The sequence below is a fragment of the Schistocerca cancellata genome, chromosome 5, assembly GCF_023864275.1.
Source record: "Schistocerca cancellata isolate TAMUIC-IGC-003103 chromosome 5, iqSchCanc2.1, whole genome shotgun sequence".
Classification (NCBI taxonomy): domain Eukaryota; kingdom Metazoa; phylum Arthropoda; class Insecta; order Orthoptera; family Acrididae; genus Schistocerca; species Schistocerca cancellata.
Window position 1 is genome coordinate 240489261 of NC_064630.1, and position 15964 is coordinate 240505224.

At 42.7% G+C, this 15964-nt stretch overlaps 1 protein-coding gene across 1 annotated transcript in view; it reads right to left on the minus strand.

The window, feature by feature from the left end:
- The window catches only part of LOC126188459 (probable cytochrome P450 301a1, mitochondrial), a 150253-nt gene that overhangs the window by 97896 nt on the left and 36393 nt on the right, over positions 1 to 15964 (minus strand). Inside the window, exons 4-6 of the mRNA XM_049930063.1 lie at positions 14879 to 14995; positions 9832 to 9908; positions 1258 to 1459 (exon numbers count right to left, since the gene is read on the minus strand). Of these exons, the coding sequence (XP_049786020.1) occupies positions 1258 to 1459; positions 9832 to 9908; positions 14879 to 14995 (396 nt within the window). The remainder of the gene's footprint in view (positions 1 to 1257; positions 1460 to 9831; positions 9909 to 14878; positions 14996 to 15964) is intronic.

Sequence of the window (15964 nt, forward strand, 5' to 3'; positions counted from 1 at the left end):
TCATTTTAACACTAATTTTTATTATGAACAAATATGTAACTAAGGATAACAATGAAATAATGTTACAAAGCAGCGCCACTATAAACACGCCTTCTGTTGATATATTGTTTACGTAGCAGGCACAAGAGGTCGTTCCTACCATTCTGCTTTAAGTATTGTTCACGTTAGATCATCGTATCTAGTTACTGTCGCTATTTTATCTAATGTCATGGTATTCCTGACGCTGTTTGGCGTACTTGCCAAAGTTATTTTCAACATTTATTTAAAATGGTGAGTATTCGACCATTAAAAATAATTGTTGTGCAGTTATGGCCCAGCCAGATTTCTTACTTTAAGACACATGTGTTTTATGTGTACCACACTTCGGCGCCTTCACCAACACATCCCGCCATCCCTACACATCCACACATTCCATATCCTACCCAACGCAGCTTCAACCAACTCCCTCTCCCAGACAATGGGATCTGCCCCGATATTTATCCTTCCTACTATCTTTAACCCTACGCCATTTATCCCACACATCAGTAGTCCTCTCTCCTTTTACCCTCTACAACCGCCTGTATCCTTCTCTTCTTGTGCTTTCCCCACATACCATTACTCCCCCTCACTCTCTGTCCTTCCCAGTGCCCATATTTCCACTATCAGCTTCACCTCCTACCTATCATCTCCATAGTTTCCCCTATCCCCTGACCTCCACCCCTGAACCTCTTTAGAACATATTCTCTCCTCCCAGAATACATTTTCACCTTTGTAAGTATTTTTTTAATGGATGAAGAATTTCATCTCATCCGAACAGTTTCTTTAAATTGTATATATTCTGCGTCCTTTAAAGTGTCCGTCATTAATCTTTATAACTAGAAACATACATAGCCCTTATATTTTTATTTTTTTGTCGGCTTTGTTCACTTTTTATACGCACTCTTGGCGGAAGAGCAGAGTACGATACCACTGACAGCCCTCCCCCCGCCCATATGGGGCATGAGATGATGAAATACCAATAAAGAAAAAAATTATGTAACGTTTGTTAATATATTTTTATAGTTCATCTGAAGAAGGACAGAGTCTGAAAATTTCAATGAGGAGTAAAATAAACGTGTCTGAAACACATGTAGAACCTGTTTTTCCGCGATCATTCATTTTTTTTTTAAAATTTCTTACAGCTTTTGTTGCTGTAATGGTTCCACATCTCTACCAAGACTTCCGATCAAATTTACGTTTTAAGTCACACCGTAATAAACACCGGGATGATGCACTTACTCGTAGGAGCAGTCCAGGGCCTTGACGAGTCGCCTCCAGGCGGGCGTGCTGACGTACCGCCAGGGGGACGGCTGCAGGTCCAGCTGCAGCATGCAGTCGAAGATGACGAGGGTGGCGTCGATGAGCCGCTGCTGCTCAGAGTCGGCCGGCAGGTTCCTCTCCAGGCAGCCGAGGCGCGCGTCCAGCGCCACCAGTGAGATGGCTGCGCACGACCACACACGTACACGCGCCATCCGGTACATGTAAGCGGAACTCTCACTCTCGCTACTCGCAGACTGCCACCCACTCCGTGGTTTGCACGAACATCGGTTAAATCAAAAGCGCCGTATACTGAGCTGATAAAAATCGTGGGATACCTTCTACACTACTGGCCATTAAAATTCCTACACCACGAAGGTGACGTGCTACAGATGGGAAATTTAACCGACACGAAGAAGATGCTGTGATATGCAAATGATTAGCTTTTCAGAGCATTCACACAAGGCTGGCACCGGTGGCGACACCTACAACGTGCTGACATGAGGAAAGTTTCCAACCGACTTCTCATATACAAACAGCAGCTGACCGGCGTTGCCTGGTGACACGTTGTTGTGATGCCTCGTATAAGGAGGAGAAATGCGTACCATCACGATTCCGACTTTGATAAAGGTCGGATTGTAGCTTATCGCGATTGCAGTTTAACGTATCGCGACATTGCTGCTCTCGTTGGTCGAGATACAATGACTGTTAGCAGAATGTGGAATCGGTGGGTTCAGGAGGGTAATACGGAACGCCGTGCTGGATCCCAACGGCCTCCTATCACTAGCAGTCGAGATGACAGGCATCTTATCCGCATGTCTGTAACGGATCGTGCAGCCATGTCTCGATCCCTGAGTCTACAGATGGGGACCTTTGCAAGGCAACAACCATCTGCAGCAACAGTTCGACGACGTTTGCAGCAGCATGGACTATCAGCTCGGAGACCATGCCTGCGGCAACCCTCGACGCTGCATCACAGACAGGAACGCCTGCGATGGTGTACTCAACGACGAACCTGGGTGAACGAATGGCAAAACGTCATTTTTTCGGATGAATCCAGGTTCTGTTTACAGCATCATGATGGTCGCATCCGTGTTTGGTGACATCGCGGTGAACGCACATTCGAGGCGTGTATTCGTCGTCGCCATACTGGCGATCACCCGGCGTGATGGTATAGGGTGCCATTGGTTACACGTGTCGGTCACCTCTTGCTCGCATTGACGGCACTTCGAACAGTGGACGTTACATTTCGGATGTGTTGCGACCCGTGGCTCTACCCTTCATTCGATCCTTGCGAAACCCTACATTTCAGCAGGATAATGCACGACCGCATGTTGCAGGTCCTGTACGGGTCTTTCTGGATACAGAAAATGTTCGACTGCTGCCCTGGCCAGCACAGTCTCCAGATCTCTCACCAACTGAAAACGTCTGGTCAATGGTGGCCGAGCAACTGGCTCGTCACAATACGCCAGTCACTACTATTGATGAACTTTAGTATCGTGTTGAAGCTGCATGGGCAGCTGTACCTGTACACGCCATCCAAGCTCTGTTTGACTCAATGCCCAGGCGTATCAAAGCTGTTATTACGGCCAGAGGTGGTTGTTCTGGGTACTGATTTCTCGGGATCTATGCACCCAAACTGCGTGAAAATGTAATCACATGTCAATTGTAGTATAATATATTTTTCCAATGAATACCCATTTATCATCTGCATTTCTTCTTGGTGGAGCAATTTTAATGGTCAGTAGTGTAACATCGCTTCGGACCTCCTTTTGCCGGGCGTAGTGCAACAACTCGACACGGCATGAACTCAGCTAGTTCTTGGAAGTCCCGTGCAGAAATACTGAACCTTGATAGACTCTATGGCCGTCCATAGTTAAGGATAGGTTGCCGGTGCAGGATTTTGTGCACGAGATGACCTCTCGATTATGTCCCATAAACATTCGCTAGGACTCATGTCGGGCGATATGGGCGATATGGGTGACCAAATCATTTGTTCAAATTGCCCAGTATGTTCTTCGAACCAATTACGATGCGGTGACTTGCCACATTGTCACCCACAAAAATTTCATCGTTGTTTCCGAACATGAAGCCCGTCAATGGCCGCCAATGCTCTCCAGGCAGCCGAAGATAACAATTTCCTGTCAGTGATCAGTTCAGTTGGACCAGAGGACCCAGTCCATTCCATGTAAACACAGACCACACAACTATGGAGCCACCACCAGCATCCACAGTGCCTAGTTGACAACGTGGGTCCATGGCTTTCTGGGGTCTGCGCCACATTCTAACCGCACCGGCTGCTCTTGCCAATTGAAATCAGAACTCATCTGGCAGAGGCCACGATTTGCCAACCGTCTAGTATCCAACCAATATGGTCAGGAGGCCACCAGAGGCGCAGCAGGCGATGTCGTGATACTGGCCATAGCATTTCGCCGAACTGGCCTAACGCATACGTTCGTCGTACGTCACACATTCATTTCTGCTGTTATTTCACGCTATGTTACTTCTCTCCTAGCACTGACAACTCTACGCAAACGCTGCTGCCCTTGGTAGTCAGGTGAGGGCCGTCGGCAATTGCGCTGTCCGTGATGAGAGATAATGCCTAAATTTGGTATTCTCGGCACACTCTCGACACTCTGGATCTCGGAATACTGAATTCCCCACCGATTTCCGAAATGCAATGTCTCTTGCGTCTAGCTTCATCTACTACTCCGTGTTCAAAGTCTGTTGATTTCCTTCGAGCGACCATAATCATATTGGACACCTTTTTACATGAATCACAAATTACAGGTCCGCCAATGCACTGCTCTTTTATACCTTATGCACACGATACTATCGCCATCTGTAAATGTGGATATCGCTATCCCACGACTATTATCAACTCAGTGTAATTCAAAGAACACAAAACAATTGAACAGCCGGCCGCGGTGGTCTAGCGGTTCTAGGCACTCAGTCCGGAACCGCGGGACTGCTACGGTCGCAGGTTCGAATCCTGCCTCGGGCATGGATGTGTGTGATGTCCTTAGGTTAGTTAGGTTTAAGTAGTTCTAAGCTCTAGGGGACTGATGACCACAGATGTTAAGTCCCATAGTGCTCAGAGCCATTTGCACCATTTGAACAATTGAACAGAATGTTGATCATGTCGTAATCAAATCACTGCTGCACAGAACTGCGGCATATAAACCAGTGGCGTCGTCCATCCTGCAATGTCTCTATGTCGTGCAATGTCCCCATACGGAGACTACATAGAACAGAGAATTAACCGTGCTTCAACTCCGAATATTCAACTTTGGATAAAATCTACGTGTGGTATGCTACATGTCAAAGTCTTCCTTCCTTCTCTAATAGAACTGAAAACGACCAGAAAGAAATTCACTAATATAATCTTAAGAACGACTCTGAGTTCGTAGTGGATTTGCTTCACAATAAACAAGCAGTATTTGATAACTGTCAACCATATGCTATAATGTCACAACTTACTGTTATTATTACTACGTTTGTCTTATGAAGTCTTTCATATCAGCTTCTCTGTTGATCATCGCGGAGTTTCAAGAATGCAAACATTGGATGTTCACCACACAGAGTATCTGATTACAACGAGTTCCGTATGAAATCTAACATTTGGCTTAGACTATATTTCGTCAACATATCTATTTTTAATAATAGGTCTTCGTTTTATTGATAGGTATATTCCTGTACAACCATGAGCGCACGGTATTACTTTCGCCTGATTTTGTAGCTATTGCCACCTTTACTGAAGTTTTTAATTTAAATTGTTACTGCCTCTTCGCTGTCTTTTGTTTTTTCCACGAGTTTTCGTGTTTTTTGATGAAACCATTTACTTTGTTTTGTTATCAGTTCCCTGATTCGCCCCTATTTATACCACTGTTTTGGTTTTATCCTTCTTGTGCTGCTGTATGTTCTGCTTCTATTATGATGTCCGCAATATCAACACATGTTAATTTGTTGTTTTTAGTGTTATTTTTAACATATTTCACTAATAATTATGGTTTCGTTTCACTCAGTTGTATGTCAGTGAGAGTCATTATTCTTGAGTATAATGTGTGTTAGAAGTGTTGACTACGTGAACTTAATGTGTGTGTGCGTGTGTGGTCTCCTGTAGATGTTTTCTCATCAGCTCGTTTAATTTATTTTTTTTGTTCTGTTGCCATTTTATGTTCTGCTTTATCAGTCCCGGGACTATAATATTTTTCAGGTAAGTTGCTATCTGCAAGTGCAAATTGCATACCTTTTTTTCATATATTGCTTAATGTCGTTATTTAACCAAAATATTTCTGCTCCTTACTTTGCTTTGTGTGCTAAGTCAGAATCACGTCTCAAATTTCCATAAATGTGGTTTGGAGTCAAATGATAATGATTACACTTTTTGCTGAATTTCAAATCGTTTCTTGTCCTGTAGAGTGGGATCTGTCCTCTAGGAACACAAGCTGAACTGGCACTATAATCGAAACTACGACAGTAAAATAATAAGCTACATTGGCCAGACAACAACAAAAGTCACATTTCTCTAGTGCAGACATGATGCATTAGTATCTCCTCCCCTAAAATAGAGGTCGGTCAAGTTAATTATTACTGAAAAACTTCTGAAAACGTTATGCGTTCCGAAAGAAGAGTGGAATTGTGTGTTTCAGTTCTGATATGACGTCAGGACAATAGGTTCTTTCTTCAGTGAATTCTCTCGTCCTCTCCCACTCCCTCAAACTCTCCCTCTCCCTCCCCTCTCTGCCTTTCTCTCTCTCTCTCCCCGTCAATCGAAAGCTGAATATAAGAAGTCCATTATGCTTTGCAAAGTATAGCACAGACGTCAAAGCATAGCCATCGATATGTGCTGCTTCACCTGTAATCTATACCAGTAATGCTGTTATAAGTATTCCTTTTTATAATTTCACAGAACACAGGTAACACCAGTAGTGTGACGTGTATATTGTACTCAAAATCTTTGATTGTTTCCGAAATAATGTTATTTTAGTGCAAGATCGAATTTTCGATTGCCATCAGAGATTTGTCATTATACTGGAGCATTACGATAAGCAACTTGTTTGTGTTTTGTAATCTAAATTTTTGGTAATTAGATAAATAATTTTATTTTCGTACTAAGATCGTATTTTCGAGACGCTGTACTTTCATTCCTGTGTGGAAGCTTGTACGTCACTTTATTTGGCCATGTTGCATGTTTCTATCTCTTATTTGGTGCCTTACGAGGTTTTATATCCTTGTTAGCAGAATATGCACTCTAAATACAGCAAATTAAAGATCTCATCAAAACGCCTTTCTTCCCACCCCCCCCCCCCTTTCCTGTTCCTCCTCAAACGGTGCTAAGTTCGTTTGTCTTTGACTATGCTGTGTGTTTACACCTTATATTTGGAGCATTGAGATTAGATGTTGGTATTGTTTAGTAGTTTATTATGGAAGGGAAAGGAAATACTGTCTGTAAATGTTATAGGGAGGCTTGGCACCATAGTTATGATCAGTAAATGTTACAGTCTTCCTTGAAATTTCTCTTTTGTCCACAACTTTAAGATGGCCTAATCAAATACAGAAAAACCAGTAGTAACCTGTCAGTACCATCGATTATGTTTCTAGTGCACAACACGCATTTTTTCTAACCCCCTCAAGTAGGCTTGGTGAAGTGAAGAAGTATTGAAAAACTTGTAAAGACAACAGCAGCTCATATTTAGAACACTGTACCAGGAGTACTTGCCCTCAGATCGAAGCGGTAACACCCTTCACGTTTTTTGAAACATATAGTAGACAATTAAGAGATAAAACAAACTTTCCTCTCTGTGAGGAACCTTGTCCATAATTTTCTTTGTCCATGTTGTATATTTACATTTTGTTCAGCGCATTATGATTAGATGTTAGTATCATTGAGTACCTGATTACGGAAAGGAAATATAGTCTCTAAGCTTTTAAGCGAGCACTTGTATCATAGTTCTGAATGGTAAAGATCACAGCTTTTTTCTAAAGTTCGTTTCTGTAAATAGTCTCATGTAGGCTTAAAATGAAGTGTCTGTTGCCTGCTTAGTGTGTTATTTTTAGCCCTGTGTGTTTTGTACAGTTATAGAACAATTCAGATGTGGAATTAGCATTGTGTAACTTAATTTGAAACTTGAGCATCATGCTTAAGGCGCAACATATTAATTGCACACTTTCAAACGTTGACGTTATAGAACAGTAATTCAGACTGTCTATTTATTTGTATGCTTAGTATCGTATTTTAGCCAACATGTCTTATGTGCAGTTATAGGCTACGTAAGTTCGTCGTTGTGAATGCTCTCATTTAGACCTAAAGTTAAATGTCAAATATTACCTGAATGCATGCTTCATGTGCTTTTTACAGTTACAGAACAATTTAGACCTGGATATAGCTCTGGCACACTTAATTTGAGAGTTCACAGATAAGTTTCAATCATAAATTTTGATGAAAACACATTTTTTGATATGGAAATGTTTAATTGTGCCTTACATCAAGTGTAGGACAAAAATCAAAATATGATCATTCACAAGTGCTGCTTAACCTTTAACTTCATGATATGAACGTTATGTACAGGGAAGGAGAGAGGCAGAGAAACGTGATATTTATGCTGGAAGGTGCCAATTTATGCAATTTTCGTGAAGCTTGCATATTTTTCAACATAGAAATACCGTACATTAGGAATTTTTTACAATGTTATGCAATTCAGGTGAAGGTTACGTTCTTTTTTTTTAAAAAAAAATAAAATTAGCCGTTCAGACCGAACATGGCGGATATATTCTGATTGCCTGTTTCACAGTATTTTTTGAATTTCCTACCAACATGATGTCATAAGAAGTAGGCGTCTTGCAACGTCATAAATATGTCACTGATAAATGTATAAATGTGTGATTTGTAACTTTATGAAAATGATGTTATTGCTAAGGGGGCATGGCTTGTAACATCATGTATCCGCGATTAGGTACCACATGTAATGTCATGAGGCTTCAAGGTGGTCAGTGTATTTTAGAATCACCATAGCCATACTACGCAGGAGTAGATTTTTCGTTCTTTTATTAATATGAATACAGATGATATCTTTTTTATTCAACATTCTGTGATGATACTTTTACATGATTAAATCCATTGTAACCACTAAGTTGTGAAATGAAGCTACAGAATATTTACTAAATATATATTTTACTCATATACTAATAATGATAGGCTGACTCTGAACACTGAAAATATAAAACAGCAAATAATGAGACTGCTTGAGAATAATCCAAGTAATATATTTCTTAATACTTTTCAGAGTGGAGAAACAAGAAGTAAACTATGAAAAGTACACTGTCTGTAAGAGGAAGTGCAACACTCAGGAAAGATAGATGTCAATATAACTATGTACAGGGATACACCAGCAGCGAGAATGTAAATGGCTAGAGTTACAATCTTCATTCAAAATTTAACCAGTGGTTCGTTTAGAACCTAGAATTTGTGACGTTTTGATCACTAGTCAAAGATGCTACCCCTCAACCACGGATGGTACATTAATTATTTACGAAAAGGGAAATAAAGTCTGTTCTTCACTAAACATCATACTAAAACCTATGTTCAATAGATGCCATATACAATACTATATAGATATTGTTTTAATTTTGTTTAGTTTGTAATTATTCGCCACAATGATACATATAATTTGTCGTGTACAATATTTTTCATCGGTTTGGTTCATTTAAGTAATATTTTTCAATAATGCTCCATTTTTATTTAACCTGGTGACAAAATTATTAAATTTTCCAGATTCGTGCAGAAAGGCTGTTTTATGGAAACAAAGGGGGGAATGGAGAGCTTAGCTCTGGCCGTTGTGTCAAGGGCACAGGGCCACCTGTAGTGCATGGAGAAGTCTAGAGGAATTCTTTACCTGGCGATGGGTATCATACGGCTCATAACGATGAGACACGCAAGTTCAGGGCTAGTAAAGAGCCATGCGATCCAAGTGGTCACTTGAGGCGCTCAGCTGAGAGTGGCGCCAGAGCCAACCCTAGTCGAAAGTTGTACATTAGGTGTACTCGTATTATAATTAGTAGCGAAAACAGCCTATTTCAACATCCACATGATTTTCATTTATTTTAAAGATCTTACCAATACTGAAGGAACGGCTGTTAACATACGAGGGGAGGGGCGCTAAATGACGTGTGTGATTGTCGATATACTATAGACTGAATAGACTAGGACGTGCATGACTGAATAAAATATTTGCCATCGGTAAACAGTCACCTAGTAGAAGTATTCAGTAAGTGTGTACATGTGTACACGCACGTGTGTGTGTGTGTGTGTGTGTGTGTGTGTGTGTGTGTGTGTGTGTGTGTGTGTGTATGTGTATGTGTATGTGTGAGAGAGAGAGAGAGAATGGAGATTGTCATTCTATTCAATTCCAAGAACTATGCATCTCTTTATTGCTTCCCTAATAAGATCTCTCAGATAACTGTTTCATTACAGTGTGTACAATGTCATGCATTTGTATTGTACAATTGTAACGTGCATGCTTTGAATTAATCTTTTATTCATTTTTCATTACTTACATTCCAGCGCCCACTTGTTGAGTTCGTTCTTGAAGTCCAGCGGCATCTTGCCGTTTTCGTCTCTTAGATCCAGCATCCTAAGTCATCGTGACAAAGAAATCGAGGTATCAGCAAATAGACAGACATTACAGACTTAACAACGTGAACATAAGACAGTGCAAATGTGTAGTCTTCTGAAATTGTTCAAGGTAAGCAACGTCATATTTAGTGGACGATTACGTACGTGACAGTGCTTCACATATTCCTTGAAATACTGTTCGTATGTAAACGTAGTGAAGTACGACGTCACTGGCTATTGTAGGTTTACATTTTCATTTTATGATCACATTACCTTATTTCTCTCAGCATTCCTTACTAGCAATATCTGAGAAAACATATCGGCCCTTTTTGCTCATTTTTTCAAAACCTACAGCGGTATATTCATTTATATTTCACCTTTTATCTCATTAATTGAAAAATCATACGTAGAAAATGCTCAGAAAACGTTTCTATCACTTCCATGTCAGTTAACGTATATGGGTTTAGATTCAAGGAGCGCAGAGAATGAATCATTAACTCTTACAAAAGTAAACAAATAACTTTAATTTGTGGTAAGTGCCAAACAACAGCTAAAAGAAAGGCAGTCCGATAGAAAGTGAACTTATCTAAAATCTAAGTGTGTTGATTGGTAAGTGTGTTGCTCTATCTTGTGTGCAAGGTGTGGTTATAAAATAAAAGGAATATTGCTGTAAGAGTTCTACTTCAGAAACGTATTACTCCTCTATCCTTACAACTCTCCATGAGAATTTTACACTGACAGAAAAAGTGCTCGAAGTCTTCCTATGTGAGATCCTTGATGACGCGTGCCACTTTGTCTTTCACTGGACCAAAATCATGTTCCATTAATGCAGATCTGACCCTGGGGAATAGATAAAAAGCACGTGGTGTTAGGCCAAGCGAATAAAGTGGGTCGTCTGACATGATATGATGTATTTCACTAGAAACCTCTTAACATACACTATTGGAAATTGAAATAAGAACACCGTGAATTCATTGTCCCAGGAAGGGGAAACTTTATTGACACATTCCTGGGGTCAAATACATCACATGATCACACTGACAGAACCACAGGCACATAGACACAGGCAACAGAGCATGCACCTTGTCGGCACTAGTACAGTGTATATCCACCTTTCGCAGCAATGCAGGCTGCTATTCTCCCATGGAGACGATCGTAGAGATGCTGGATGTAGTCCTGTGGAACGGCTTGCCATGCCATTTCCACCTGGCGCCTCAGTTGGACCAGCGTTCGTGCTGGACGTGCAGACCGCGTGAGACGACGCTTCATCCAGTCCCAAACATGCTCAATGGGGGACAGATCCGGAGATCTTGCTGGCCAGGGTAGTTGACTTACACCTTCTAGAGCACGTTGGGTGGCACGGGATACATGCGGACGTGCATTGTCCTGTTGGAACAGCAAGTTCCCTTGCCGGTCTAGGAATGGTAGAACGATGGGTTCGATGACGGTTTGCATGTACCGTGCACTATTCAGTGTCCCCTCGACGATCACCAGTGGTGTACGGCCAGTGTAGGAGATCGCTCCCCACACCATGATGCCGGGTGTTGGCCCTGTGTGCCTCGGTCGTATGCAGTCCTGATTGTGGCGCTCACCTGCACGGCGCCAAACACGCATACGACCATCATTGGCACCAAGGCAGAAGCGACTCTCATCGCTGAAGACGACACGTCTCCATTCGTCCCTCCATTCACGCCTGTCGCGACACCACTGGAGGCGGGCTGCACGATGTTGGGGCGTGAGCGGAAGACGGCCTAACGGTGTGCGGGACCGTAGCCCAGCTTCATGGAGACGGTTGCGAATGGTCCTCGCCGATACCCCAGGAGCAACAGTGTCCCTAATTTGCTGGGAAGTGGCGGTGCGGTCCCCTACGGCACTGCGTAGGATCCTACGGTCTTGGCGTGCATCCGTGCGTCGCTGCGGTCCGGTCCCAGGTCGACGGGCACGTGCACCTTCCGCCGACCACTGGCGACAACATCGATGTACTGTGGAGACCTCACGCCCCACGTGTTGAGCAATTCGGCGGTACGTCCACCCGGCCTCCCGCATGCCCACTATACGCCCTCGCTCAAAGTCCGTCAACTGCACATACGGTTCACGTCCACGCTGTCGCGGCATGCTACCAGTGTTAAAGACTGCGATGGAGCTCCGTATGCCACGGCAAACTGGCTGACACTGACGGCGGCGGTGCACAAATGCTGCGCAGCTAGCGCCATTCGACGGCCAACACCGCGGTTCCTGGTGTGTCCGCTGTGCCGTGCGTGTGATCATTGCTTGTACAGCCCTCTCGCAGTGTCCGGAGCAAGTATGGTGGGTCTGACACACCGGTGTCAATGTGTTCTTTTTTCCATTTCCAGGAGTGTACAATGCGCTTTGAGCCAGTGCGGATTGATTTTCAAGAACCCAGTGAAGATATACAATTCCATGAATATCGAAAAAGAAAACAACAGTCATCACAGCTTTGAAGCCTGATTTGCTCATTTGGGCTGTTTTCCTTATCTGTGAAGTTGGCCCCATTCACATCGGACGGACTTGTGCTGTTTCAGAATCATAAGTGAAAAACCAAGATTCGTCACATGTTATCACTCTTGTCATGAAATTAGGACCATTTTCAGTGGTGTTCAAAGTTTCAGTACAAACACTTTCATGAGCTTCTTTTTGGTCGATCATGAGTATTATCAGCACCAGTTCCACACACACTTTTCTCATGTCAAATTAGTTACGCAAAATTTACCTTACACATTCATCAATTCTTCCACTTCCAGTAATCGATCGAATTCTCAACTGACGGGCAGATCGAATCAGATTACCAACTTTTTCGATATGTTCATTCTTTTCTGATGTTGAAGGGCGTCCCCGGCGTAAGTCCAACGTCTTCTCGGCCGCCTTGGAAACACTTGAACCACACAAAAATTCGCGTACGTGATAAACAGTCCTCACCATACACTTATTTTAACGCAATACAATTTTTAGTAGCAATTTCCGCAAGTTTCATGTGAACCATCACGACAATTGATTGCTCAATTAGTAAATGTATCATTTTTACGACAAAACAAAGTAACAGCTATGAAACAAACGAAGGCCACGCTCTACCTGATTTATCTACAGACATCGGAGATGCTGCATTCGACTTGTGACAACCATTTAAACTTCTGGTTAATTAGAGGAAAAACATTAATTTAATTGAAAGGAAAAAAATAGTAATCCACAGCGTTGCTGTGACACACAAGAAAAAAGTTTCACGCTTCATAGCTATCGGTCTTTTACCTTCGGCGCTTGTGTACTTACTCTGTGACAACATCAGTCCAATTATTTTATAGCCACACCTCGTACTACATCGTGTCTGCATCCTTTTTGTCTCGCTGCGCACTAGGGGTCGAGACGTTTGCACAGCAACTTTCTGCTGACACTGAGCATGTTTAGTCAGGGTCTTGTCAGCACATACCGTAGGTGATCCATTCAGATTTCTGCCTCCTGTAGGAAGGCGTTCACGAGTTGGGCACGGTATGCTCATGCATTATCGTCTCGAAACACGAAACCGTCACCGAAAAGTGTATCGAGGGCTGGCTCGTAGGATGGAGGATCCTGTCCAGATATACCACGTCTCTCATATTACCCTGGATAAGAGGACAGACGTCAGACTTCCGTTCGTGACTGACGCACCTCCCCGCTGAACCGGTGGGGCTAAACGCCTGAGACTTGAACTAGTATCTGGCATCCTCCGTACTTCTTCTGGTATCGAGCGCTGTAGAGACCATGAGATAGTGATACGCACATAAACAAGTGGTGGTAACACCGCACACAAAAGATGAAAAAGGGCAGTGCAATGGCAGAGCTGTCATTACTACTTACATGATTCATGTAAAATGTGTCCGACATGACTGTGGCCGCAGTACGGGAATTAACAGACTCGTGGCTCGAGCATGACGCATGGAAGATTCCATTTCGGAAATCGTTAGGAAACTCTATATTCCGAAGATCTACAATGCCAAGAGTGTTCCGAGAAAAACGACGCAGTGGCCGACGTCCTCCACTTAACGACTGAGAGCAGAGGGGTTTGCGTAGAATTGTCGGTGTTAACAGACAAGCAACGCTGCGTGAAACGACAGAAACCTATGTGGAACGTGCGACGAACGTATCCGTTAGGATAGTGCGGCGAAATTTACGGTTAATGAGCTATGGCAGCAGACGACCGGCAAGAGTGACTTTGTTAACAGCAACAGATCGCCTGCAGTGCCTCTCCAAATCTCGTGACTACATCAATTGGACCCTAGATGATTGGAGAATCGTGCCCTGGTCAGATGAACACCAATTTCAATAGGTAAGAGCTGATGGTAGCTTTCGACTGTGGCACAGATCCCAGAAGCCATGGACCAAAGTTGTCAACAAGGCACTGTGCCAGCTGGTGGTGGCTCCACAATGGTGTGGTCTGTGTTCACTTGTAGTGGACTAGGTCCCCTCGTCCAACTGAACCAATCAGTGACCATTTTCAGTCATTCATGAACGTCATGTTCCTAAACAGCGATGGAATTTTTATAGATGAAAATGTGCAATATCACCGGACCACAATCGTTCATGATTGGTTTGTAGAACATTCTGGACAATTCGTACGAATGACTTGGCCACCCAGATCGCTCTACATGAATCCCATCGAACATTTATGGAACATAATCGGGTGGTCAATTCGTGTACAAAATACTGCACCGGCAATTGTTGACAGCAATAGAGGCAGCATATCTCATTTTCTGAGAATTTCTGTTAATTTGTTCAGTCCATGTGACGTGAAGTCGCTGCACTACTCCGTGCAAAAGGTGGTCCAACACGATATTATAAGGTATCCTATAACCTCTATCACCTCTCTGTAGGCGGACACCTAGAGAAGAGTTCTCCTGTACCACTGTGATACAGACCCTGGGACCGAACCTGTGACAAATACAAGTTTACAGCCAGAACTCAGGGCAGACATTGCCCACATTTGTTTCTCGTACTCACCTGTCCACGAACTCCAACGCGATACTGTCTATGGGCGCCACGTACTGCTTGGCAGATCGCGGCTGCATCATCGGCCTGTTCACCTTCCTCCGCGACTCCAGCCACTTCTCGCCTTCACTGGGGACAGAGATCAAACCACCATCAGCCTTCAGATACATCTATTGTTACGTGTGAGCTTTGTCTCATTTCCTAAATTACTAACTGACTACTTACGCTAAGCTCGCCAGTCAAAATATTATTAATTTTCGTATTAGAAGAGCACATGATTGCTTTGGAGCGCTGTAGATTGTATGAAGAGCATCGTTTCAAATTGCATTAATACAATGCACAGGTCATAATTTTACAGGAAGCAGAAAAAAACATTTCTGTTCCTAATCAAATGGTATATCAAGTTACTTTCCACTAGGAATGTGGAAACCACTCAACGACTGTGATACGACCATCAAAATGATGAAGAACAGCAATCAGTGAACCTTTCCTTTCAGGCTTTGTTAAAGCAAATCTAGATTTCGACTAGTAACTATACATTGTAAATGCATTATTTCAGGGTTTTGGCACATGCCCTAGTATGTCAATCCCCTGTTGTTCGGACTCCCATCACAGTTCATTCAAGACTATTGTATACAATAGTCTTGCAGACAATAGTCTTGTATGAACTGTGACAGGAGCCCTAACAACAGTGGATTGACGTACTGGGGCATATATTGAACACTGAACTATTGCATTGATAATGACTAATTACTAGCCGAAATCTAGATTTGCTTTAATAAAGCTTGAAAGCAAAGTACGATTTATTGCTGTTCTCAATCATTTTGAAAGACAAATGAAGAAAATTATCTTGGACAGGACCTAGGTATGTAGGTCACTGCATGGATAAGCCATTGTAATTTTTAAGGTGCGCTTGATACGTTTCGCACCAGTTTTTTTAATAAAATACACTCCCGAAAAAAATTAGTACACCATTTTAGACCTTTGCATTTCACTCAAAATTTATTGTTGCAACAGTGTATATGGAGTATATGAAGTGATTACTTTTACAGGACAGTAGCACAAGCGGTTCTGAGATGCCAGGGGTCGACCCATGCT